The sequence below is a fragment of the Lipophrys pholis genome (assembly GCF_963383615.2).
Source record: "Lipophrys pholis genome assembly, chromosome: 8".
In the NCBI taxonomy this organism is placed as follows: Eukaryota; Metazoa; Chordata; class Actinopteri; order Blenniiformes; family Blenniidae; genus Lipophrys; species Lipophrys pholis.
Genome location: NC_137630.1, coordinates 8,947,551 through 8,975,036, shown reverse-complemented (window position 1 = coordinate 8,975,036; position 27,486 = coordinate 8,947,551). Strand labels below are relative to the sequence as shown.

At 42.0% G+C, this 27,486-nt stretch overlaps 1 protein-coding gene across 1 annotated transcript; it reads right to left on the bottom strand.

Moving 5' to 3' along the window:
* Positions 1-672: 672 nt before the first annotated feature.
* itchb (itchy E3 ubiquitin protein ligase b) lies at positions 673-25,888 on the bottom strand. The gene is made up of 24 exons (XM_080468644.1): positions 25,738-25,888; positions 20,618-20,709; positions 19,565-19,706; positions 16,824-16,948; positions 15,310-15,444; positions 15,158-15,203; positions 13,551-13,735; positions 12,997-13,249; positions 12,255-12,350; positions 10,992-11,166; positions 10,841-10,910; positions 10,509-10,593; positions 10,240-10,368; positions 9,246-9,318; positions 7,713-7,784; positions 6,868-6,956; positions 6,600-6,759; positions 6,380-6,513; positions 5,030-5,170; positions 4,804-4,924; positions 4,611-4,715; positions 3,753-3,849; positions 3,558-3,630; positions 673-3,127 (listed from the first exon to the last, which is right to left on the bottom strand). Exons 2-24 carry the CDS (start codon positions 20,685-20,687, stop codon positions 3,028-3,030), a joined length of 2,676 nt encoding a protein of 891 aa, XP_080324770.1. The 5' UTR covers positions 20,688-20,709; positions 25,738-25,888; the 3' UTR covers positions 673-3,027.
* Between the last annotated feature and the right edge of the window lie 1,598 nt (positions 25,889-27,486).

Below are 27,486 nucleotides of genomic sequence, written 5' to 3'. Positions count from 1 at the left end.
GTGGCAATGGCTAATCACGCCATGCAACAGAAAGTGCAACGTAAATAGCCTGCACACGGTCTGATCGGCATCAAAGTTCACACATTGCGTCAGAGACCATCATCACAGCTACGTCACAATGGCGACCATCAGCCATAACGGCCCCGGCTGGAAACAGGAAGTGCGGTGCACATGCTTGGATCTGGCTCAGACTTCACACGTTGCGTGAGAGTCCATGTCTCATCACAGTCAAAAGACAAATGAATTGTGGTTGCCACGCGGCACATCATTACCACATATTCCGGGAAAAGCCCAAAAATGAACTGTTGTTGGAAAGAAATACATTAAAGCCATAGAAAATTTCATTCTAAAACTTCCTATTAGACACTTAATCAGTATATTACTAACAAAACAGCAATGGAACCGACAACACGTGACTGGAATGACATAACCATGGGAAATTCTAGCAGCAGTTGCAACTTGGTAGCATGTCAAAATAAGAGTTGAATTGCAACTCTTGTGGCGTAAGAGCAACACAACCAGTCAGGTGCAAATCCTGGCAAGAGTGTGCAACTTGTAACTTAATTCAAAAATGATAGAGGATCAATAATAATGGAATATATATATATATTGATATAAAAGCGTGTGTGGATATGTCTTCCTAAACTCATGACAAAGACACATTTTGCATTTTAGATTTAATTTATTAAGGTGACAATTTCTATATTACACATCTGTCATTTACATCAGCAATTAAAGAGGAGAAAGAAAATAGAGTGTTACCATAAACCTCTTATCTTATTAAAACCTTTTCTTTTACAAAAGAAACTTTGTTATTGACACATTTACAGCTTCTCTTCCTATACAGGCCAGTGACAGCGGTCTAGTGGATATGGAGGATTCTGGAGAAGCAAACATGAGACACACAAGCAAAAAAAAAAAAGAAAAGAAACCGTGGATCTTTGGATATTTACATATTTGCTTGACTAGTTTTTTGAAAAATAAAATCAGATTAAAGCAACAAGGGGGAGAATGTGTAAAGAGGCTTCTGATGGAGATACATTCATGGTTTTTATATTGGTGTCAGTAGTCGTCATGAGGAGGCGGCAGGGAGGGAACAGTAAGGCTACCTGAAGGCTAAAAACAGACCTGGACGTCCTGCAACAACACAAAGAAAACTACAAAGTGCCGTGCTTCGTCAGATTTAACTGAAAAATCTTCACGTCGAGTTTTAATCTGAACAATTCATCCCAGAATTAAATATTTAGATCCGTTTTAATATGTTGGCATCATAGAAAAATAAATATTAGAGCCACACTGAAGAGGGGGGAAATAGGATTATTTTATGAGGCTTTTTGAGATTAAAGTCAAACTATTATTCTGAGCAAAAAGTCAAACATGATCAATTTTTGCTAAAATGTGAAAAAAGAATGTTTGTTTTTTTCAAATGCATAAATTTGGAATGCAAGTTTTTTTTTAATTTTCTTTAAATTGAATTTAACACTGAAACTCCTTTTTTAATTCCATACAAATTGTAACATTTTAATCCTTTTGGTTTTTTTTTGTAAATTAATACCATTATTAAAAAGTCAAATTCTTCATAATAAAGCAGAAAACCCAAGGACGGAAAAAATAGAAAGAAAAAGAAATTTGAAAAAAGTCCAAAAACAAAGAAAAGCAAAAAATTCTGAAACATTTTGAAATGCAATGCGAAAACCTTTAAGAGTCAATCCAAACTTTATCCAGTGCTTTTTCCCATATCGCACACTACTGTCAACATGATGATTTTCTTCTTATGGGTTCTGTACAAGAATAAAAGTTCAAACGTCAGGATCAAAAGTTAATTCGAAGAATGAGCGAAATTCTGAAAATAACTCTCAAAGAAGAAAAAGACAAAGAAATCTAACTTAAAGGATAAATATGTTCTTTAATTCGTCTTTTTGATCGTGAGATTCTGACTTCATTCCTAAAGTCCCCAAAAAAAATGTTCATTTGAGAATGTTTCCCATTCATGTTGACATCTCGACGTTACTCTCAAAAAGCCAGAGAATCCATGTATCCGTGCCCGCTGAATCGACATGATCCAAGGTTATGGAACTGAAGTTTTCCTTTTCAGAAAGCTTGAATTCATTCACTGATGAACAGAGGCGCTTCAATAACTCCGGCAATGTGGAGGAAAGTGTTAAATGCTGGACTTCTAGAATTCCACTGTTAAAATCTGCAGATTCAGACGCACACGACGAATGAAGCCAACTGATTTGGTTTGATTGGTTTTTTTTGGTGTTTTTTTTTTTTTTTTTTCCCAACTTAAAGCGAAATCATCTTTGAAGGCTTTATTGAATTCAATGAGTTTTAAAACGTCTTTAATAAAGCTGACGAGAGGATCCATGGATCAGACGCTCGGAGAACGTCTAAGTTCCCCAACCCTCCACCCACGGAGTCGTGGAGGCTGAAATACACTTCCCCCACATCGTCCATGGATTCACAGATGAAACAAGAGTCTCTCCCGAGAGCTTTTGGAAGAACAAACAACGTCCGTTATTGAGGCGTTAATGTGAGACCGAGCAGCGCCCCCGTCCTGTTTAGTGCTGCTTTAAAGACGAAGAAAACAAGATCCACTTTCGTCAGAATTCTTTCGAATGGAAAATGACAATCAGGTCCTTTTTTGGTGAAACTTTGCTTAAAAAGAAAACTCTTCCCCTCGAGATCTTCACATGAAGATACCTTATTAATACCTTGACGGCTGCTGCCAGCACATGGTCGTGTGTGTGTGTGTGTGTGTCGCACATTCTCAGAGAAAATAAGCCCCTCCCCTCTCGTACCCGTGGGGCGGCGGGGCGTGCGAGGCGGGGTCCCCGATCCCGACAGCATGCAGGCGGCAGTCGTGCACACCTCGTCGCTGCACGCATGCATGAGTACAAGCTCCGCCCCCACAGGGGAAAAACAAAATTAAAATTAAAATTAAATTGTGAAGTGGCTCCCTGATTAGATTTGAACACTGGTGGTTTTTCTTCCTTCACGCTCCTGCACGCCGCACGCCGGCCCTCGTCACTCCTGGCCGAAGCCCTCCGTCTCCTCGATGGCGAACATCAGCTTCTCCTTCAGCTGCTCGTAGCTCTTGTAGGGCGGCAGGTCCAGTCTGTTGAAGCTGAGAACACACAAGGTCATGAAACTCTTTATTTTCCATCCAGCATAAACACCGACGTGTCACACTGGAGCCAATCAGAGCCGACTGAGGCTCCGGTTACTCCACATTTCAAGTGAAAACGCATCGTTTTTGGCATTTTCGTTTCAGAAATGGGTTGTTTTCCAAATGTTGCGGTGTAAACACCAATGTCTGTTTACGCGGCAGAAACACTGAAAGCAATGTAGTTCACATGCAGGGTGGTGTTGTTTCTGTAATATAAATACACCCACATGCATAGAGAAGGATACACTATAAACATTAACAATGGTGAGCACACGGACAGTCACATGCACAGACGACCAGGTTGGGTCGTTATTGACGACCTTTCCTTCCCGTTTAACTCCAGACTGCTTCGCTCTCAGTTCATCCTGCTCTGCATGCATCAACTCACCACGTGTGACTTCTGGGAAGCCAGTTTTCTTTCCCAACTTTTTCAATGCAGAACTTCTGAGCACCGTTACTCCCTAGAAAAGCAAACACACACCAGCAGGGGGAAGAAGTTAGTTAGACGGACAAACTTTTTTTCTGAACGCCACACGACGTACGCAAAGCGTCAACTCAAACCCCTTTAAGGGAGAATTGTTACCCATGAGGTCAGCGAATCCTCCGACGGGCAGGCGGCAGGTTCCAGTGACGAACTGCAGCAGCCTCATCCTCTTCTCGTTGTCCATCTCCTTAATGAACTGCGGAGGGAAGCAGAGAGACACAATTTACCAACGACCTCCATCATTTATCAAGTAAAGGCTTCAAACTACACAACTACAACACCAAAACACACGGTACTTTGTAAGACATGTTCAGATCAGGTTTTGGAAAAAAGTGTATTCAATTTGAACCTTTTCAGGATGTGCTGACACTTCTTTACACTATATTGCTTCTTTAAAAGTTTTTACACCAAGACTTCACCGGTCTGACTCAATCCAAATCAGAACATGATGTATTCGGCGTCCCGACGTGTGTCGAAGAGAGACGTCAAACACATTTAGGTTCAGGGGCCACATGCAGCCCAGCTTCCTGAACCCGGCGGTTTAACTCCGTGGTAAGTTAACTCCTTTGTGAAATAACCGACAACTCAATTAGTTTCCCATTTCTCATGACACGCATCGTTGCGTCAGTCATGCTGGACCGGTATGTTAGTCCGTTCTCTGTCTACGCTTTTATCACTGCTGCCACAGTGAGCGGACGTCGCCATCTTCCATGTGACGCATCAATGCATGTCATTACTAATTGATGTATTTACGTCAAAGCGTCGTCTCAACTAAAAAAATTCATATTAGAAATTAGAATATTATTTCCCAATGTCGGAATTGCCCCCCCTGCAAAAAAATCGACATTGGTCGGGCCCTAATTTGATGTTGTTGTTGTTGTTGTGATGCAGAGTATTTGGTATATGTACACGTTGCAGTCCCGTGGGAAACAAAAGTGTAAAGCTCCTCCCACAGACCTGCCAGAACCAGAGGATCTGTTTGCTGCTGCGGGCGTAGTGTCTGTAGATGGTGTTTCTCTGCCAGTCAGCCAGATCGATCTCCTGCATTCCGCACAGCATCACCTGAAACCAGTTCAAATCCCTTCGATTAGAGACGCTCTTATCGACTCTGTGGCTCACGACGTTCAGGTCCTCTCCTCTCCAGCCGAACCTCGAGCTCTTTGGCATCAAAGTACTGCAGGTACTGCTGAGGGAGGACCTCGTTGAAGCCTTCGAAGAAAGCCTGAGTCTGCTCCTCCACGCCTCTGGACAGGCGCCACTCCGCTACCAGCCTGCAGGGGGCGACACAGAGACATGAAGCAAAAGGATGTGCCATGTATGAGGGCTCTGCTTCAACAAAACATCACTGTAAGGAATAAAAAGCAACAGATCCCGACCTGATGTACTCCTCCTTGTTCTCCTCCGTCACTTGGAGGTCTCCTCCACCGGACTTCAGCTCGTGTGTTGAGATTTCTCCCAGGATCTCCTTATCCACCGAGAAGAACATCTCCAGCTCGCACTCCTCGATGTTGTTATCCCTGAGGACGGCAAATCACAAACCACATCACTAGTTTTGACTGCATCTCAGGACGATTTAACACCCGAGCTGAGCATTGTGAGGATCAGGGGCCAGATGTGGCCCTTTAGCCTTTCTGTTGGCCTCCTCTAATAAACACCGATCGTCAATCTGAAAGGGGCTCAGTCTCAACTTGGAAGCATGAGTAAGTGTGTTCCTAACAACTCCAGCGCTCTCGCTCAATCCAAATTGTTAATAAAGCTCAAACCTGAGCATTTAACAAGGTTCAAGTCAGGTTTTGACTCTCTGAAAAAAAATATCTCAGCATGAACAATTATTTGGAAAATATTGGTAAGCAGGACTATTGGGCAACTAAATGAAAATCGAATAATTTCCCAACTCACTCGCTTATTTTCATTCGTTTAAGAGAAATTAATGGAAAAAAAACCAACTGAAAACGTACAAATGAGCACCTTATAGTTGTGGGTACTCTGAGTAGGTTACTGTTCTGGAACATTCCAGCAGGATAACGAGGTGCTTGTAGCTTCACGCTTGATTTTTTCAGAAATCTTTGGCTTTTATCTTTTTCTTCTTTTGACCGTGTTGCGTTTTTGTAACAAAGCATTTGAGAGGGATGGAGCATGATTGAAAATCGCAAAGATATCTGGTTGTGATCACAGAAATATCAAAGATGTTTTGTTTTTACAATTTTTGACATTTCAGAGTCAAGTCAAATCAAAATCCATTTGGCCAGAAGAAAAGAATCGTCCGAACCTTTGATACGGGGTGCTGAGGTCCCGAAGGATACGCTCTCATTCATTACTCTTAATACACGTCAAGTCCAATAAATACTCAGGTTTATAGAGCTTGGAGGTTAAAAATATGCATAAAAATGATGAGACACTCAAAATACTCACTTGTCTAATAATTATGCACAAAGTGTAGATTGTGAGTAAACTGACAGAATACAAACCGCAGCTGAAGTAAGCTTTCAACTTGAGTTTGTTTAATCCATATTCATTCAGAACTTATTCAACTTAAGCTGGAGCGAATACAATCTGACAACTTTACACCTACCTGCAGTAATCAAAGTGTGTGTCTTTCTGTGTAAACCCTGTGGAGGGTTGAGGACTTGTCCTGGTTGCTCCCTTACCTTTATCAAACAGCTAATAGCCTCTTATGACCTCACCTTGGTCGAAGCTAGTAATGTAAATACCTCATATATACTCACTTGATCCACATTAGTGAATTGTAGAACTCGGGATCGATGGACTCCAGGTCTTTGAGCGCCAGCGGCTTGTTCAGGATGCGTTTGTAAAACGGCAAAGAGAAACCTGTGTCGATGAACTTCCCGTGAAAAAGAGCCTGAAGGACAAACAAATGTCTGATTATTTCCATTGCACAGAACTGTAAAACCCTCGCAGCGACCACTATGTAACGGAGTGGCTCACCATGGCAATGAAGCGGCCAATGAACTTGAAATACTTGAGGTGGTCGGGGTTGATGTAGGAGGCCGGGTTGATCTGGAGACAGTAGTTATCTTTACCAGCGTATTCAAACAGGCAGTACATGGGGTTCAAAACCTCATGGGACAAGAGGAAGAACCATTCCCTGCGAGAGAGGACACCACAGAGCTGCTGAGAGATGCTCAAAATACAGAACAACTTTTTACACCATTACCGGAAATGTTTTGTAACATCACCAATCCTTCCACCGTACCTGGCGACGCCTCCATAGTCCAAACCTTCTTCTCCAGGGAAGATGATCCACAGCCTCCTCCGCAGGTCCTGAGCATTAAAGCTCATGATCTAAAACAAAGAAGTGAAAGAGTTAAAGAATTAGGGGCAATCACTGCAACTAAAAACCCATGAAAATCATTGCATGAAGTGCAAAATGACTTTATTCAATATTCTGCTCTAATTCCTCTTGAGCCTTTTGAATGACGGTAGATCAGGGGTATCAAACGTTTGGCCCGCGGTCGCTCGCAAATTTACATTTTCCAGCTTTGGGAATTTATGACATTAACTGCAAGATATTTATTTGACCACTGGGGGGCGCCCTTTATGTGGTGAATCAGTTCAGGTGAGTTGTTATTCTGACCAGAATTTGAACTGTAATTGAGTTCCAGCTACATGTCACCAAATGCTTTATGCATTTGAAGATGTAAATGAGGTAAAACAAATCCACTGATCTGTAAGTTGTAAAGCACATGGTGAACTGAGGCAGAATGCTGTTGAAATTACAGTTCTTTAATTCAAATTTCAGGTTTGTCATGTGTTGTAAAATTTGAATTATTAATGACATATTAATAATTTGTTGCACTAAAACAAAGACAAATACTATTTATATAGTATAAAAATGTAATTATGTACTGGTCTGGTCCCCTTGAGATAAAACCGCACAGTATGTGAACTCTGAAGTAAAATGAGTTCGACACCCCTGCTGCAGATGGATGGAAATATAAAGGAATATAGAAATCTGTGGTGGAGTTTATTTGAAATTAAAGTGAGCAATTAAACGCAGGTACTGATGTTGACGTTTTTCTTCTCGAGTGGTTGAACTACCTGCTGGAAAGAGTCCTCGAACAGGGTTTTTCTGGATACGTTGATCTTGACGTGTTGTGGCATAGCGAGTTGCTGGAACAAAGGAGGAAAAACATCAGAAATGCAACATTAATCATGCTACATCAAAAGAGCTGCTGTTGCTATGGTAACATCATTATCACCACTCTGCATGGGATGAATATATAAAGTATAGATGTGAGGTTTTCAAAGTGTGGGATGATGAGCCTCTTTCAGAGCCTGACTTTCATTATACCCCCCCCCCCCCCTCCCCTTTGTAGTCTCGTGATTGCCTTCATGTCACTGATTAAACGGGTGAAATATTCCTACATGATTTAAGTCTGAACTCGCTTACACCAAGTCATAAATTTAATTTAACTATCATCCAGTGTTTACCATGAAATATATTCTTTTTCATGGCTGTTGTACTATACACAACAATAAACCCCTGAAACAAAATCCATCTGAATTCAGTGTGTCTGATCTGCAGGCAGGCAGACAAACTATAATATGCCGTACTTATTCTTTTTATTAAGCTTATTTTTCATAACCAGTCCCGCATCGATAAGGAGCACGACAGCTCATACGAATGGCACGTCAAAATGTGTGGAAAACCTGGGACAAGTGTTCTATGTCGTTAGTTAACGATTTAGCAAACCCTTTATCACAAAAATTTTCAAAAACACTCCAAAACATCATCCCTCTTTAAAAGCCACGAGGTTTCGGCCAAACTTCAACATAGAAAAGTCATTCAAAGTTTGAACTCATGAGATGGTTGACTTTATTTATATTAAACAGCATTTTAATTTCAACTACAGCGGTCTTTAACAAAATCTTAAGTTTTCGTTTCGAGAGATTTTCAGTCCCTTTCACACTTTATAACGCAGGTGTATTGCGTGTAGAGCTACAGCGGAGGGGAGCATTAAAATAATCGGAACATTTTCTCTTAAACTCGCCCACGATATTCACTCCACATACACACTTTACACATCAGTTGTAGGAAAAGCCGCGCTGGTCACAGACATGTGGCAGCAGAAGCAAACAGACTTATAGTTTAATCTCAGCAAAATCAAAAAGGACAAGTCTGTCAACCAAATGCCCCAATAACTTCCACGTTAACTCAAGATTCAGATCTTGACCAGAAAGCAGAAGGCCTCAATTCTTTAAATCCCTAGTGTGACCACATCTTTATCACCACGTTCAGCATCGTCTCTTCTGGCTCAAAACGGGTTTGCTTTGGCTGTCGGACTTACAGTCTGCCACTCAAGAGGCAAATTTCCATGAAATGAAAATGGATTCATATCCACTCACTGTTGCCGGGCAGAAACTGTCAAAGCTGATTGTGATTGGCTGAATTCAATGTATAGCCCTCAGTCTAAATATCCATAGCTGCCTCGAGCCATTTTTAATGTCAGTGATATTGTTCTTACACACACACACGCACACTCTTTCTCGTTTATTATTATTATTGTGATGAAATAATGAAAAGAAAACCCCAGAGAAGCATGAATTAAGAGACAACGTTAATGGTCTTACCTGGCACCAGAACCGGAAGTACTGCACTTTGGCTTTGAAGTCTCGAACATAAGTGATCTGAGGTCCATTTTCACTGTGACAAAAACAAAGAAATACTTTTATAACTCAATGGATTTAATGCCATTTAACTTGTGATTTGATTAAATACAATAAAAAAGAAGAAAGTAGACCACTTGAGGAAGTGGAAACTGCACTGTAGTAAACAGGTGGTCACATGGTCCTGATGCTCATCCTCTCCTAACGCACATTCTGGTCGCTCATTCACCAAACTGGTTTGTCCACCACTTGAAACTTGCATAAGCAGGAGTGACGGGAGCGTGAGAGAATGGGTGCCCCATTAGTCAGACCAGGGTGATGAGTCACACCTTCTAAATATAGACTACATTATTGTAATGAGTATTATTGGAAATCTGCAGAACCAAACTACCTGGTGTAAAATTATATATATAATTTTTTTTTTTAAAGCTGTAGCTGCTGAGATCCAAATTCAAACTCAAGCATCAGTTAAAGATCATCGGAATAACTTGCATTAGATGTTATGCTCATTATGTCATTTACGAGGGACGAGAGTTATATACCTATATACTCTATGTGCAACACTTCGGATTTCATCTATGTATATTGCACTGTCCCTGATAAATAAATAAAAGAACTAAGAACTAAAAACACTCAATACTCATCCACTTCTAATGAACTGGAAAAAAAAGAACATTTACCTATAGTAATTTCTGCGATTTGTTTTATGAACAGAGTAAGATAGACTAAACCTTCATCCTCTGCTTCATTGTAGGAGTCATTTCCTGAATCCTCACAATGTATTTTTATTCTATTTCCATCTGAAAATGACGCCAAGAATTTAGGGATTTCTGATTGAACAAGATTCTGAGATACGCGTTTATGTTAGGCTGGATTATTATAACACCGGTGTGTTTGCATGTCTCAGTAAATGATCTGTTAAGCAGCAGCAGCTCGTCCAGCTGTGTGAGGTACGTACAGTGAGGACTTTCCAGTGCGGGGGTCGATGTACGTCGTGGTTCTCCTGTTGTGGTCGACGAAATAAGGAATACCGTCCACAGTGAACCTCATTTCCCATCCTTCTGGAAGCGGCTTCTCATTCAGCAGTCTGAAGGAGATATTAAAAAAATAAAAGGTCTCATATATGAGGAGTGTTTTTATGTTTCTCTGATTAAGACTGTAAAAAAACTAAACAAAAAAAAACACACACACACACACACACACACACACACACACACACTCACTCACCCCTGTGTTCGTGGGTCCTCCCATTGTGTTGAGCGTGTCGGGTGATGAACGAAATAAACTCTTCCATTGGAGTCGGTTCTCTTCTCTGAACAGACATAATATAGCAAGCCGTTAGCTATCACAGTATTTACATGTGCTGCCAAGATATAAACATTCCTTACACAGAAGTTCCAATATTTCTATGTACTTTACAGAAACATGCATTTGTCAGCCAGTCACTGGTTTACAGTCCAGACTCAGGCCTGGTTAAGCTGCAGATACGTCATTGTTCCAACAAGACCGATGATAAACTAAAGTGATGTTTGAGAGATTTGTGCATTAAATGATCTTACCCCATCCATGTGGCAGCGGGCCGAGAGGATCAAACTGTTCCTTCTGTGCGGCGGAGACTTGGTCCTGTAGCTGCACATCAGAGAATCACAGTTAATCAGAATGAAAGCCACTCGAGCTGGACCGTGTGTATGTGTGTGTTGGGAGCCTTACCCCGACTATGAACCTCTGGTTGAACTGCTGCATGGCGCCCTGCAACTGGCTGCGCTGGTGCTGCCACTGCTCGTAGTTGCGCACCGTCTCCATGGTGGGGCGCTGCCACGTGGTGGTCCGTGTGATGTGGTCTACAAAGTAGACCCGTCCCATCTGGTCGACACGACGCTCCCAGCTGAAGACAGACAGAGAGACAGAGAGAGAGACAGAGACAGAGACAGAGACAGAGACAGAGACAGAGACAGAGACAGAGACAGAGACAGAGACAGAGACAGAGACAGAGACAGAGACAGAGACACACACACACACACACACACACACACACACACACACACACACACACACACACACACACACACACACACACACACACACACACACACACACACACACACACACACACACACACACACACACACACACACACACACACACACACACACACACACACACACGTAATTACTGTTTGTGTCTATGTGGTCATGCAGGAATAAATAGCATGATAAAATGGTGCAGTCTCACTGCAAAGTGATGCAATTAAAAGTTTTCTAAATATAGTGCAGACTAAAACATATTGATTTTTGCTTTTGAGATAAGGGCTGCGGCCGGTTTCTCCCAGCAGAAGATATGCTGACTGTTGTCTGCACACAGCAGGGAAACCATTTGAAAAACACAGATCCAATCTACAGCAGAGTTCTCCAATAAGCAGTGATCTTGTAACACCACTTTGCCACGATACGGTGAAGAGAAACACACTGGTAACTGGTCAGTTCTTGGTCCAGAAGAGAAGGAAGGTGAGACGGAAACGTGATGCGAACCTGATACAGGAGAAAGGGTAACTTTGTCTACCACTACAGACAAACTGCTGGAGAATACTGGACTGACATTTAAAACCGATCCTGAACAACTTTCTCTCACCGGGTAAATAAGCATGTTTGAAAAGCAGATTAGGCGTGTTGAGGTGTTGAAATGATTGTTCTGTTACTGTGTGCAACACACTGGGTTGGAGAAGTTTTGCATTGGGGCAAAGTAAAGGTAATGGTTTAACATTAAGCTCACAAATATAAAAGAACAGTGTTATTTGGATCGACTCATAAAATAATTTGTTCAAAGAGCAGCTTGAAGCTGATGGATCAAACCAATAACCGTAGTGTGACACAGCCATACCAATTACATTTACATATGCAGCTGCCTAAGTGATGACAGCAACAGAGTTTGATGCTAAAATGGGATATCAACAGGTTTGGTTTTTTTTTTACCCACCCAGTTGGGAGAGGTTCAGGACGTTCCCACGTTGTTCTCTTTTCCACGTGATCGACAAAATACACCCTGCCGTTCTGATCCATTCTCTGCTCCCACCTGCATGAATCAGTGGGAATAAAGTGAGACATTCAGGCATGATGCATCAGGCGTTTCACTAAATACAGACACACGCTCACGTTACAGTGCTGTCGACCATGAAACAGCTTAGAAATGGCTTTTAAGGAAAAGCAGCATGAATGAGACTATAAAGACACAACGAGACTCGGGGCGCTCATGGAGCTTGTTTCATTTAAAGCACACTTAATATGCACTGTACATCCATGTGTTACTTCCAGAGTAGACTACTGGAACTCCCTATTATCATGGTATAACTGCTTATGCCACAGCAAGAGTACTGAAAGAAACCACATCACTCCAATATTAGCTTCCTTTTAAATCTAGAACAGAATTTAAAATCCTTCTTTTAACCTCTTAACCAGGCTCCGTCGTATCTTTAAGAGCTGTTGGTCCCATATCACAAAGTGCCTTGAAATCAAGGTGTTGTATTTGGCGCCTTAGAAATAAAACCGAATTGTATAGAAAAACACAATAGAATTTCACTTTGTGCTCATAATGAGTCGCTCATGAGCACACGACTTCCTTTCTAATATCGTCTCACACCTCAAGTGTTTTTGTTTGTTTCTTTACTTTCTGGAATGATTAATAGGAAGACATTGCAGAGACTAAAGAGAGGCCATCTAACCCGGGGGGCAGAGGTCCACTGTGGACTGTGGGGACTCTGGTGGGGAGGGTGGGGGTGGTGCTGCTGGGCGGCTGTGCGGTCGCTGCGGTCGCTGCGGTCGCTGCGGTCGCTGCGGTGGCGTTCCTGTCCGAGCCGGTTGACGGACTGGAGTCCGGTGCCGACGAGGCCGACGAGGCCGGCGCTCGCACCGGTGTGTCAGAGCCGGACGGTGTGTCGGCGCCGTCGGTCGGGGCGGAGCCGTTGCTGGAAGATGCTGAGGGGAGACAGAGACGTCAGTGGAAACTTATCATGGAGCCACAGACGGACAGAAGCAGAGAGAGATAAAGCAGAAAGTGCTGCTATCGCTTTGTTAAAGCTGTCTGGCTTTCATCACAACACATGCACTGCTTGATGTTCAAGGAAACCGGTCTTACAGACAAACATCAAGCATTGGCCCAACCCCCAATCCAGCCTGAAGGTAAATGTTTGGCATGGATACGTCTGTGCAGACGGAGCAGGAAGGACAGCAGCTGATTTGTTTTTCTCTAGAATACTTCCTCCTGTGAGAGTCTGACCTGGTGAGGAGGTGGGTCTGCGGGGGGTGGGGGGAGGCGGCCTGGAGGGCCTGGGTGGTCTGAGAGGCCTTGAGCTCCCCGACGACACCGAGGGAGACCCCGTGCTGTTGGTTGACCGGCGGCCGCTGGGAGAGGACCTGTGTTCGATGCCGTCCACGGCTGGAGAGCTGTCCCGACTCCTCTTGCTGAGAAAGGAGGGCGGATCGGGTTAACGGCGCAGCAGGAAACGGGCAGAAGGCAGACGTGTGAGATCAGGGTTATTCTAGGTTGTCGCCGATTGTCTTTCTGGCCAGGTAATTATCCAGCACAGTGGTTTTAAAAGTGTGGGGCGCATCTCAGATGAATTTGAACATGCCAAGGCAACCGAAGCAGAGTTCATATTATGGCTTTAGGCAGCGCAGAAGCTTTTAAACCCAACAATACAAGGAGAATTATTCTGTTGACTCATTAGGTTGGAGAACACCACCATCTACTCAGATGTGTCTGATTCTTATCATCTTCTCAGGAAATCAGTTCAACATCTTTCCCCTCATCTAAAGTCCCACGCCAAGAATTCACCCAGTCTCTACTACAATAAACCTTCATGTTCCTCCCCGTCAATGTTTCCAACCACCAGTGAACAAAAGCTTGAATCCATCTGAGAGTTTGATGTTTCAGAAAAAGTATTTATAGGAAAAAAAGAAAATGTTACATTTGGTGAGTCTTTATAACAGTTCCACTTCTGTTTATGTACTGAAGCTTACTCTATATTTTTAAGGTTTACTTGCACATTTGCCAAGTTACAGAAGCCTACAGTAACTGAAGCAATTACATATTTGATACCAGGAAAGCTTACATCATAAAACATGCAGGATCTTTAAAATGTCGACAAATTATTTCTGAAAGTAGAATATTGTTTTATCTATGACTGGAAGAAATGAGGATTTCTGTGTCAGACCGCAGAACAGGATGTAATTAAGACCCTGTTCAAACGTTTCAGGTGAAAACTAATCATTTTTGCGCTTTTGCGTTTACACAACAGCATTTTGAAAACAACGTCTTTTTACATGGAAACGGTATATAAACTTTAATGTAGACACAGGCCTATATAAAACAAGAACATACAAGTACATAGAGAAGGATGAAAAAGTAGAAAAATAAATTAATACTAAACTGTGCATATTAAAATAATTTCAAAAAATGGAGCATGTTGAAATTTATACAGAGCATTGCACCACAGCAGTCTGAGGTTAGAGGTAAATCTGGAGCAGCTTTACTGACTGGGACTTCTACAACGTGGCTCTCAGACTCGTCCAGTCGACACATAAAGCTGAACTACAGCTGTCTCAGTCCTGCCTCACACGCTGGCACACTAGAGGACTCCACAAATTGACTGGCACTATGCCACCTTGGTAGAAATGCCGAAGACAATGGAGTCAGCATTCCATGTTTTTGTGGTGAAACCACACACACAGACAACATTCACAATGCCAAGTACACAAACATCTGATGGACAGACGACGAGGTTCGGGTTAGGGCCAATCCAGGACGATCATTCAGAAAAAGTTCTGCAATGAGCCGATTTGACATGAAATGACCTTTGAAGACAGGCACAGGAAGTACGTTACCTTACGGCATGATCTCCATTCAGATGCGAGTCTCCATTTGATGTACCTGAAGAAAGCACACACAACAACCGGGTCAGAAACGAGAGCTGCAGTTGACAATAGTGACTGTATCCGACATTTAACGCTGTTCAGCCGTCTCTTGTGGGACTCACTGTGGTGGTTGGCTTCGGCCGTGGCGAACAGCTCGGGGTCGACGGTCATCCCGTCCAGGCACACGGACAGGTCTCCCACCACGTCGGACTGGTCTCTGTCCGCACACAGCTGGAGGGTCTGCACCACCTCTGAGACTGAGAGGGAGCGAGGCACTCAAGGTCACGTCAGGACACCACGTGGTCCAACACAGCAGGGATGTAAAGCCACAGAGTCGGCATGGGGTTTTTCTTTGATACGTTTTTGGTCATTTCTTGACATAATATATATATTTTTAGTTCTAAGGTGTCCTCTTGGTTTATAGCTTGGGACTGAAGGGAACTTCTCCAGGAGAAACAGCAGTTTTCTACAGAATTAAAGCCAAAGCAAACATTTCAGGCATTTTACAACCACAATACTATGTGCTGCTCTCTGAGTACTTCTAAAACTTTGCTGACCTGAACTCAAAAGTGGACTTCAATGCCTCTTCAAATGCAAATCTGGATCTCTTTCCCACTTGTTAGCTGATCTAACGTTGCTTTTGTGTCTGAGCTTTTGAGTTTTACGACAGAAAAATCTTTTCGAGGTGCCAGTAGTGCTTGGGAGCGTCCTTGTTTTCCTTTTTGTGGCGTCTATATCCAGAAAGCAGACATTATTTGTGAAGTGATAGATCCCACAACAATTTACACTTTTTTAAGGGTTCAGATGTGATTTTGAATTCCTTCAAAAAAGAAAAAGGCAGATTATTTCCTCTGGTATTTTTCTGTATAGTTTCATAAAATAAAATTTTGTATCTACTTGCTTATAGTATCCCAAAATATTTTCACATTATAAATAATAATATCCGCCCATACTTGCCGAAATATAATTCATTCATTCATTCATTCATTTTCTTCCGCTTATCCGTTTCCGGGTCGCGGGGGTGTCAGTCTGAGCACCGTCACCCAGATCACATTGCACCATTTAAGAAACTTCCTGCAGGTGGTGAGCCCACAGGAAGGTGGCACCCGGCGTGGGACACGAACCCACTACCCTGAGATTGTGAGTCTCATGCTCTACCAACTGAGCTATAATTCAAATTCAATTAAAAATTAATAAACTGCACAACTCTGCAACATACATATTATTCAGAGCAGACATGGGAAACTTGCATCCCAACGGCCCAATGCAGCTTCCTTCCTCATATTTTACGTCAAGCGAGCAAATTCCACAAATAGTTTTTACATTTAATTCCGGGACCATTGTTATTTTGAGCAAATTTAAACCAAGTATTAGTTGAAATTACTCAAGATTGCTGTATTACTGCATTTATTTCAAGGTAAACCAGATCAAAGGAATGCATGTTGATTAAAATTGTAGACATAAAATGTTCACTAATCTAGCTGCTATGATTTCCAATAATCTTTGTGAGTTTTACTTTTGACGCTCTTTCAAATAGAAAAGTTGCTAGTTTAATAGAACTCAATAGAACTGTGCGATATTTCTTTCGTTCTTAGAAAACCAGTGAATCCCTGGGGGAATGGAAGTTGTGACTCACTTTTCATGTCATTAGACTTGAGCGTGTCGCAGACGTCCAGCATGGCCATGCCGAGCAGCACGTCCGACTTCAGGGTCTGGTGGCTCCACACCCGGAACAGCAGTTTGCTGAACGGGGTCACAATCCTGCAGAAAAAAAAAAAAAAAAAAGTCAATCTTTATACTAGATTTGCACTTCTGGATGAAATGGAGGAATAAAACAGATCTCCCATAAAACACATTTATTATCCAAACATACATGGTCAAAACGCCATCAACAAGCAGAACAAGAACCATTAACTACACACAGGGACATCCGGAGGGATGTCACCTCTCACAATGAAATCATCCTATTAATATTCAGCCCTGCAAGGAGAACTGAAATCACCAGTTTGTGGGAGCAGGACATGACAACAAAAGTTCAGGCCCTCTTCGAGGAGCGCGAGTGTCCATAACCACCGCTGTGACAGTTGATCAACCAGCAGCAGCGCCTGCAGGGAGGCACGCCATGGATGCATGAACAGGGCTCCCATTACATGCTGTAGTAAACACTCGTTATGTAATAACAGAGCGGTGACCGGGTCTGAAAGAAACTGGAGAGGAGCTCTATAATAGGAAGGTCAGCGCGCGGCAGGAGATCTTGGACGGGCTAAAATTAAGAGGACATCTGATGTGCCAAAATGCAAAGCTGCAGGTGGGGTGAGTGCATGTTTAGAAACGGGATTCCTGGAAACGGCACGGACACACGGCCACACGGACATGGACACGAACACACGCCGTGGGATTCTACAAATCTGCTACAGGGAATATGGTCTGTGTTTTCGCCACGAATACCATCCGCCAAAACTCAAATTGTTAAATAGTTAAGACATTTAAGCGCAAAGCTTCAGATTCCTGCAAATCCTCGAATCGTACCAGTTTTGCACAACTGTGAGTTTATAGATTGTCTTGCTGAACGATAGATTTTCGAGATACTCTGTGCTTCGAAACAATGAGGCTGGTATCAAATTACAGGCCTTTTTGTGCTCAAAGTAAACAAACTTGCTGATAAAAGAGATGATTTGAACTGCAAACGTTCATGCATTGAGAGTGACACTCAAACAATTAACTTAGTTTCTCATAACTCAACCTTTGCCTAAATTAGTTTTTTCTTTTCAACTATATAATTGACTTGCATTATAATATGTTGATGACTGATCTTTTCGATTTTACCGTAATTAAAAGACAAAACAAAACTGTCTTTATATGTTGCAAGCTACAGCTGCATCTGTTACAGTTGCTTTATTGTGCTATTTTCCACTTGAATCATCCACAAAATAAAACTTTAATCTGTAAGGTAATGCTGCTCAGTAAAGAAAACATCTGGTTTGTGTGATTCCTTTACATACCCCACACTGCAGTTTTAATAATAAAGCCCTCAGGAGCTGGACAGTTTCCTGGTGCCGTTACGACATTCAAGTGCCAAATGCAACAATTCTACATGATAAACTTCCTCCTTGAAGCCACAAGCCAAATTACCACAGTTTCCATTCATCACTTTGATGTAACTCTGGGGGAATAAAGCTGTCAAGTGGCTCCTAAAGAGTTTAAACCACAGCACGGTGTGCAGGGCACTGGGCAGCAGGGGCATTAATAACTCTTTATGAGCTGCAGTTTACCTGAACGACTTGAAATACAGCCGTTAACCTAAAGACGATACAGTGGCAGAAGAAGTCAAATAAAAAATTTTAAAATATTGGATTTTTATAGTCTTCTACATTAATTCCTCATAAAGTTTGATCTGATCCACATCGGAGTTACAACTATAAACATACACAATCCGATGCCAAACGAATCCATTCAAACATGCCAGGTGCAGGTGGTAAAAGTCAGTAAATCCTTGGATTTATTAACTGGTTCAACCTCTTTTGGCAGTAATGACTTCAACCAAGCATTTCCAGTAACTGCTGATCAGACTTGCACAACGCTGGAGGATTTCTGACCATTTCCTCCTCCCAGATCCGCATTAGATGAGCCAAACCTAGGGGCCACCTACAGCCTAACCTACAATCTCACCTTTAAAGTTATTCTTTAAAAAAACTTTAAAGGTATGGGTATACATCAGGGTATACATGATGAAAACCATATTTTAACAAAGCCAAGCAATTACACAGAAAATGACTACAAGCTCAACAGGAAGTCACTATTAATGAAACCTTCTGCCTCATAATACAGTGAAATGTCAAAAAACCCATCTCCTGTAGCTGCTGCATTATGCAGGTTTTTACAAACTGCTGGGCTTTTAGGTTAAAGCTAGTTAGCAACGACGTAGCTGGTTTTCATGGCAGCATCATTATTAAATCAGCTCGGGTCTCAGTGTTATGTGGTGTCTGCTACTCTTAAGAAATTAGTTTGAAAAAAAAATAATCGATCTTTTCATTGAACTCCGGGCCGGATTGGAGCCTCTTTCTGTACCCCCCTGATATAAATGAATTGCAATAGTTTTCTCATAAATATAGTTTTGAATAAAAACTCCAGTTCAACAACTGCTCGGGGAACTTCCTTATGAACTACAATCCCCTCGTCTACCATGAGTGAGACCTGTGAAAACAAGAAGCTGCAGGAGCTTCTGTACATAAGTTGCTTTAGAAATCACTGACAAATGACAAACTGCTCCTGCAGGCTGAGCTGAGCTCAAATCTTGCACACGCAGTGACAGTAAACTAGGAAGTTGTGATATTAGCAGAAGTCAAATGTCAACAGTGCGGGGCGGCTGTGACTCACACGGTGAGCGGCTGCTTCCATTTGGGGCTGTGGGTGTTGTTGCATTTCTCTGTTTTCTTGGACTGGCCGTCGACCGTCACCTCCACGTACGGGCTGGGACCGAACCAGTTCTTCTTGTTTTCTTTCAGTTTTGCTGATAGCACTGAAAGAGGAGAACAAGGGAGAGTAACAGACGGTCAGACGTGGGCGACAGAAAGAAATAAAAAAACGAATTGAGGAACTCCACTTGTTCAAGGGTTTCTATAATAAATGAAAGCATGCTGAATGATTTGGTTGCACACATCAGTGAAAACCTGATCTATGAAGATCATCAAGATAAGGAGCCAAGATTTAAGTAGACTTGAGTTTTGCTCAATAAGAATGATGTCTTGATGAAAAGCAGTTTCCAAATGTGATTTTTTTTTATAATTTTTTTTAAACTGCTGTTGCTCTGCATTGCTTTTTCTCAGAGTCCCAGTCTTTGTCTGGAAATCATGGTTACGTTTGACAAAGTTTTGAGTTCAATAAATAAGTAAATAACGATTTTTTCATTGACCATCGTTTTTTTCCTCACTGAAACAGCGATTTTGTGAAGTCACGATTGCTCGCTCTGCTCGACCCCACCAATAACGTAATAATGGCCAATAACATGCAAAAATGGGACCAATTTAGATGTAATTAAGCCAATACTAACAGTAATTTTCATTTGTTTCACGATTTCCCAGTGACGTCCAGAGGGCCGGTCAAGCAGAGCTAAATGACTTCATATGGCCCTATGATGCGCAGGTCTCGGCCCCGTTTACACAACCAGGTTTTCACCCGAAGACACAAAACGTCTGTTGTGTATTGGGCGTCCCCGTACACGACCACAGTGCTCAGAGCCGCTGAAAATGTCCGATATATCAAGCAGGAAGGAAACACTCCGTCCTCAGCTGATGATTTACAAACAGGGAAAAATGGAGAAGTTTGTCGACTGGAGCCCAAACGGTGAAGGATCGACGACTGAGTGGACAGAGTCCGAGTGTCTGTGGATGCAAGTGTACTTCACTTCCCCCCCCTCCCTCCTCCACTTACCGATGATTTGCAGCTGCGCCTTCATAGGGTAGCCATTGGAGGTGCCCGACTTGGAGACTCCACTGGCCATGACATAGGGCTGGAATGGCGGCCTGCAGCACAGACAACACGTCATTACGGGGAAGCGACGGCTCACTTCTGCAGCATGCAGATGACATCATTCAAATACGATCCACAATATTAAACTCTGGCAGACAATATTAAAGACACCCAGCACACATATGATAAACCTGCTACAGTTCATACAGATTTCACACATAAGTGTCACTTTTTTAATTCGATTTTTTTCCTTCCCAAGATTAAAAATACTGCACGGTGATTTATGTACGGATTTGGCCACTTCACAATATCAAACTGGATTTAATTAAATACCCCAATCCATCTCCTCTCGCTGGCAACATGCATGGCATCGAAATGACCTCTAATACACTTTCCACATGTGCGGCTGTCATTTTTCTGCTTTCTGCGTGAAGCGTACAGCCTTTTCCTGGCTGCCACACAAGAACAACAATGAAGGCCAGGGAATGAGCCAGGCCTACGCTCACCAACACCCGGTGTAGAGCTTCGAGCCATGATAAATATCATTAACACAACCGTTTACATTTTCTTTCCTTTGGAGGTGAAGTGCACTTACTATAAATCTCTTTGGACAAAAGCATCGGGCAAAATAACCCGATTAATCTCCAGTGTCAAAGCTCAGAGAGGCTGCTTTCACAAACTGACTTTTCCTTCCTGGAATGCGTCCTGCACGGGGGGAGCTTAAAGCAGAGAGGCAGAGGAGGAAGCTGAGCGACAGAAAGGCTTTCAGCACTGCAGAAGCTGAACCATGTCGGAGGTGATGATAAAACAAATGAGGCAAAGTTCGTCACCTCAAATTAGAAGAGACCTTAAAATTCGAGAACACCAGTTGAATCCATTATTTACTTGAATATTTTCATAATGCAGATATTGAAGGTAGAAACTTGCATGAAAACACAGTTCAAAAATATTGATCATCCATTTCCTGATTCATCTGATTCCATTTTGTTCTATGTTGGCACATTTAGAGCTTTTCAGTTGGACTTATGGCCAACCACTTTAAAGAAACAATTATATTGCTCAAAGATCCAGACATGACCTGAAACAGTTTTTATATGCACTACCTCACACTGTTCTCCCTCAAATGGCGTGTAATCGCTTAGATTTCACCGTTTTGTGTGTTGAGAGCAGCGGGAAAGCAGCCCCACAGCATGATGATGCCTCCACCTTACAGTAAAGGCCAATGCCCATTAACAAACTGTAGGACTGAAACCCAAAGCGCTCTACTATGGACTCATAATGTTAATGGATTCGCTTAACAATTGTTGGCTTTTTGTGCATTTCTTTCAGTCGTGTTGTCCGGCCGTCACTTGGTCCATGTCATCCTGCTTTGTTAAGTGTTTGGAGTATGCAACACACAGAAAGCAGCGCTCTGTATTGTTCCAGCTGACCGTACAGCCCCCCCACCCACCCCCCAAACGGCCTTTTAACCTTCACATGTCTCTTCTTGAGCACTATCCTATAGCTGCACTACCAGATGGGATCCAAACACTTTGATGACTGTGAAAAGTATCTCTGACATGACAAACTGTTCGGAGATATAACAGGAGGATCTCAGAGAACTATTGTGTGATTCGGGCGACAAAAATCTGCTCTTCACATGCTTGCAAATCATTGCAGATTGTTTGATCTGCTGCTTTTTTTCTGCAGAGTCACATCAAGGTCATTCATTTTCACTCCAACTTCCTCAAAGTGCCTCGGAGGAATCCCTTGAGAAGGTTTTAATATTAAGCTTCTCTGAAGTATTAATTAAATACCGTTTCAAGTCAAAGAGCGTGTTAGTTTCAACAACTTTCAGGATAAAGAGGCGAAGGAAACCACAGACAAATACATCTTCATTCTTTACGAATTGAGAGCCATCAGGTAAACCTCAGTGAAAGAATAAACAGGAAGTGGTTTTGCAGCTGGCTGCACAGTGGCTAGCACTTTTGACTCACGGCATGAGTAACCCCTGATCAAGTTCAGGAGTTCAGGAGTGGACTTTGCATGCTCACAGATTTTCTTTAAGCACTTTGGTTTCCTTTCACACTCCAAACACAAGCATTGAAGATCAGTTGGTAATCTGAAATGCCTTTAAGTGCAAATGTGGGTGTTTGTCTCTCTGCATTTACCATGTCCATAGTCTACTATGGGTGTATGTATGCATGGATGGTTTTGGAGCTTGCTCTCTTAAAAACACACCAATTCAAGCCAACGAGAAAACGGCCGAGGTGAAACAGAATCCAGGGATTTGCTACAGAAGTCAGATCCAGTGACGCCTCCTTGAATGTGATTTCTGACATCCGCACGTCACTGAATAATGCATGCTCGTGAGTCCACCTCTCCGAGGGCGCACCAGGCAAAGGACGAGGAGAAAGTGACGAGCTCCTGGGTAAACTTTCCCCTCGGCTTTGATGCCGGTCAATAATTCATTGCAACTGCTGACTGTGCAGCCCGGTAAGCAGGCAGACTGTTTTGTATATGGGTCTACTTGCTGAATATTAAACTCTGCGATGACCCCCCTCTCGACATGGATCCTTTTAAAATCGGATAAATAACATCGCCCGCAGGCCAGCAAATTTCATAAGGGAGGAATTCAATTGAATCTGGACTCGGACTGCTGCGTCTCCTCCTGCTCTGACGCACAGGCGGCCCTGCTCACGACGTCACTTAAACCTCTGCTAAGATCTCTCCACCTCTTCTCGTCAGCTGTGGGCTACACCTGCATTGTCAGGGCAGCTGAATGCCTTGTTCACTCACAGAGCATGAATGTTTACACCATGACTAAGCAGGCAAAACAATGCTGCACATCGTTGCACACACCTCAGAGGTGAAGGACTTGGTATCACTGCAAGACGAGTAGAAAGGTGGAGATGCCAGCAAAGATTTTCAGAGGAGGTCGAGGGCATTTAGTTTAAAGGCAGCTCAGTGAAAATAAAAAACAAAAATTCAACAGGCAGTTTCACAGCTGATTTACTACAACCACATATTAAACAGATATTTTCTAAGTTGCTGATGTAGTCTTAAGACTTGTTAATGACAATATTACCTTATGTTTGGCTCAAGATTTGAGAGTCTATGACAATGCGTCAAACACATTTTAGTTCAGGGGTCACATGCAGCCCAATTTTACCTTGAGTGGGCCGGACCGGTAAAATAGTGCAATAATAACCTTTAAATCTAAATTTCATTTTTTTTCTTTTTTATGGTGCAAAGTCTATGTGTTGAAAATGTCTATTTTCAAAAAGTCAAACAATTACTATGGAAAATAAAGCCCATTTGAATGAAACCTTCTGGCGCAAAATGCAGTGAAAGAAAAAGTAGGGAAACAAACAACGTTTTCTTTGATTTTTTTTTTCGAATTTGCTTGGTGCTTCGGCCAGATTGGAGCCTCTTTGGCACACAGGCCTCATGTCAACAAGACAAATGGGTCATTCCGTGTTAATTCAGCAAAGGTGTCTCAACTGGCTCCTCGAGTTTACCTCATAGCTTATGTGCATTCTGTCAGTGTATCCGATCACTACAATGCCTGCTATTAAACTTGCACCTTTCAAACACAATTATCCAACATGACATTTACTGTGAGAGCGATAAACAGGTTTCCTCATCACAGTTTGTAGAGAGACTATCTTTCCTGCTGCTGCACCACCATCAGAAACACTGAAATCAATCAGTCATATACATTTACATATATCATTTGTGGTTGATTATGAATGAAAGGGGAAACTTTTCCACGCCTTGGATGTACTCAAGAGGAGGCATTTGATCTTTCCGAAACAGACTTCAAGGGGGAAATCCGATAGGTTGTGTCGATCTCTGGAAATTCTTGCACCCGGAGACACAGAATATATATGGTAAATGCTGAGCTCTTATCCTGAACATAACCTGCTCTCCAGCTTGTTAGGTATGTTCAGCATAATGTACTGAAAACTCAGAGCTCCCTCACCAACCCAAATGTTGCTTTAGTCCTTTGAGCAGCCCTAGAAGGTAGACTTTATTTTTTTCTGCTTTTCTTTAAAAAGTACAAAACTAATTTTGATAACTTCAGAGCAGGCAAACCAATTACTACTTTAGACAGAACCCCCGAGCGTCAACATTGATCAGTGACCGTCATATATGTTTTTATACTGTGAAAGGGAAAATCGGGAGACCTGGAGAAAACCCATTCTCACACACAGCGAGAAGAGCACTGCATATCAGTACAATGGAATTTGATAACTTTTAGTAAAACTAAAACACTTTACAAACATCTAGTATGAAGTTTTCCTACAACTCTTCGACATGACAATATCCATGTGAAATATGACTGATCATGTGATCAGGAATGTTCCAAAATGTGCTGATTTAACATAGATAAAAAAAGATCTGATCAGAACCAGGTAAAAAAAAATAAAAACAGAGCCTGTGACTTGAAAACAACAATGTCAAATGGAGGAAAACAACATCATTATTCCTACATAGCTCTGCTTTATATCCAACAACTGCTCAGACTGCATTGCTGGATACGAGGAAACAGATGAAGCAGGTGACCTCTCACCTCACTGATGACAATCACGATGCTTACACCGCAAAATAACCTGCTCACTCACAGGCGTCAAAACCGAGGCAAATTAGCACGCAACGAACAAGGCAGATGGGATTTACTTTCAGAGTGTGCGTGTGTTATCCTTCTGTGCACGACAAAACTTGGCCAAGCAGAAATATCCGGATTCCATTGTTTTAGAAGCGAACAAACAATATTACATAATTCAATCCAACTGTCAATGTATAACGAGCTAACTGAGTTAGCCACGGCGAGGAACAGCGTGTCCCCTGTGGCTACTGAACGAGAGAGTGAGAGAGTGTGTGAGGAGCCAATTCAGCCGCAGCTGAGCGCTTCCAGGAGTTGGTTGGTACGTGTTGAATGTCAGCAGTGCGCCGGCTGTGACAGCCTCCCTCCCCGCCTGCTGCAGCTACAGCCGCCGCTAGCTGCTAGCTCATGTTATCGTCCTGTCTGCCTGGGAATCCCAAAGTCCAACTGCTAAGAGGAGAAAACCAACCGAACAGCGGCTCCTGACACTCACCCGGACTCGAGGAGAAGCCGTGGAGGTGAAGCGGTGCGGCGGCGGCGTCCTCCCAGCCCCGGCGGTGCGGGATGTTTGGGTTTGTGTCGGGCTCTCACTTCAAGGAAGAAGAAACTTCCACCATCTTCCTGAGCTCACGTCACGTGACCGAAACAAGGTGGGGCGATGCGACCGCCCCTTCGCTCTGTGATTGGACAGGAGAGTCACTAACATAGACCAATCAGCAAGCAGTAAACATGATGACGTATGCAGTGTGCGTTTGTTTTCTTCATTTTTCTGTTCGTTTTTTATTTTCCCCTTTTAATTTTTTTTCTTTGGATTATACTTATTTCCCTCGCTTTTTTATTTGCCTTTTCCTTTCCTTTTCTCTATCACCCTATTTTCCCAATTTTCTTTTCTTTTAATTTTTTTCTTCTTATGTTCACCTTTTTTCTTTTTTCTTTTTGATATGGTTTTTGCACTTTATCTTGTTTCCTTGGGTTTCCCCTTTTCTATTATTTCCTTTTTGTATGTTTTTTTTCCATGTGTTCCCCCTTTTTCAGTTTTAATCTTTTTTTCTTTTGGTTATGCATTTTTTTTCTCCGTTTTATCATTTTCTTTTTTTTTTTACCAACTTTTTCCGTTTTTTCATGTTTTGTTTACTTTTTCCTCTTTCTAATTTTTTTTTTCATTTTTTTCTTTTGGGTATGATTTTTAATTTTTTATTTTGTATTCTCTTTTCACCTATTCTTTGTTGATATTTTCTTTTGCTATTCATTTCATTTGCCCCCCCTCTTCTTTTTTTCTTCTTTTTTTCCCTTTTGGGTAAGCTTTTTAACACCCACTATTGATCTTTATTTTAAAAAAGAAAATTGATTAAATAAAATGCTTCACTAACTTTTAATTACCTTTTAGTGAGAGGTTCCAATATTTGCTTTTGTAACTTTCATTAACACAATACATATATCCTTAAGTACAAGAAATTCAAAGCCACATCATCCAAGACAACACCATGTTCAACAACATTCAACAAGTCAGTCTGTCCACTGTGGCTTGTATTCACTGGCCAAACTCAGTCAGAATGAAGGTGCCTTTTGAGAGAAACTCTCAAAGAAACAGAGTGGATGTAAGTACAATATTGACTGCAGTACACTACATGAAACATGGTTTCCCAGCGTACTGAAAAAAACCCATATTGAGTGATTTTCCCGATGGCAGAGGAAGACATGCATTGACTTATTTGGTGGAAAATTAAAAAAGATAAAATAAATGTATCAACAGCATGTGTGTATCTGCAAATAATTCTGTGCATGTGAACAGTCTGAAGAATTTTCTAAATTGGAACTATTTAACTCTTATTGCAAAGTATACTGAAGAAGGGGGTCCTTTACATTAAGCCCAACAGTTTGTAGTTGGTTAGATAAAAATCAGGTAATGTGAATTAACTGTGTGCTACTTGGTACAGAAGTTTGATTTGATAATGCTGTATGTACTTTTGGTTGCAGGGCTTCATTCTGCAGGATAGATGAGGTATTTTGCTGTTTGGATGTGTGGTTTTGTGAATTGTGTTAAGTACTTTGATAAAACCAGCCTAGTTTGCAACATTGTGTTTCAGCAACTGGAATAAAACTTTAAGCACGGCAGTGTGGAAGATATGCACTAACTTGTTTGATGGAAAATAAAATAAAATAAATAAATAAATGCATTAACAGCGTATGTGCATCTGCAAATATTTCTGCGCATGGGAACAATCTGAAGAATTTTCTCCAA

Excerpts from the sequence above, each read along its gene's own strand:
- itchb (XM_080468644.1), bottom strand. The coding sequence starts at position 20,687 with ATGGCCAGTGGAGTCTCCAAGTCGGGCACCTCCAATGGCTACCCTATG. Across the intron at positions 15,445-16,823 it reads CAAGTCTAATGACATGAAAA|TCTCAGAGGTGGTGCAGACC; the intron begins GTGAGTCACAAC and ends GCTCCCTCTCAG. Across the intron at positions 6,957-7,712 it reads TCGAGGACTCTTTCCAGCAG|ATCATGAGCTTTAATGCTCA; the intron begins GTAGTTCAACCA and ends TCTTTGTTTTAG.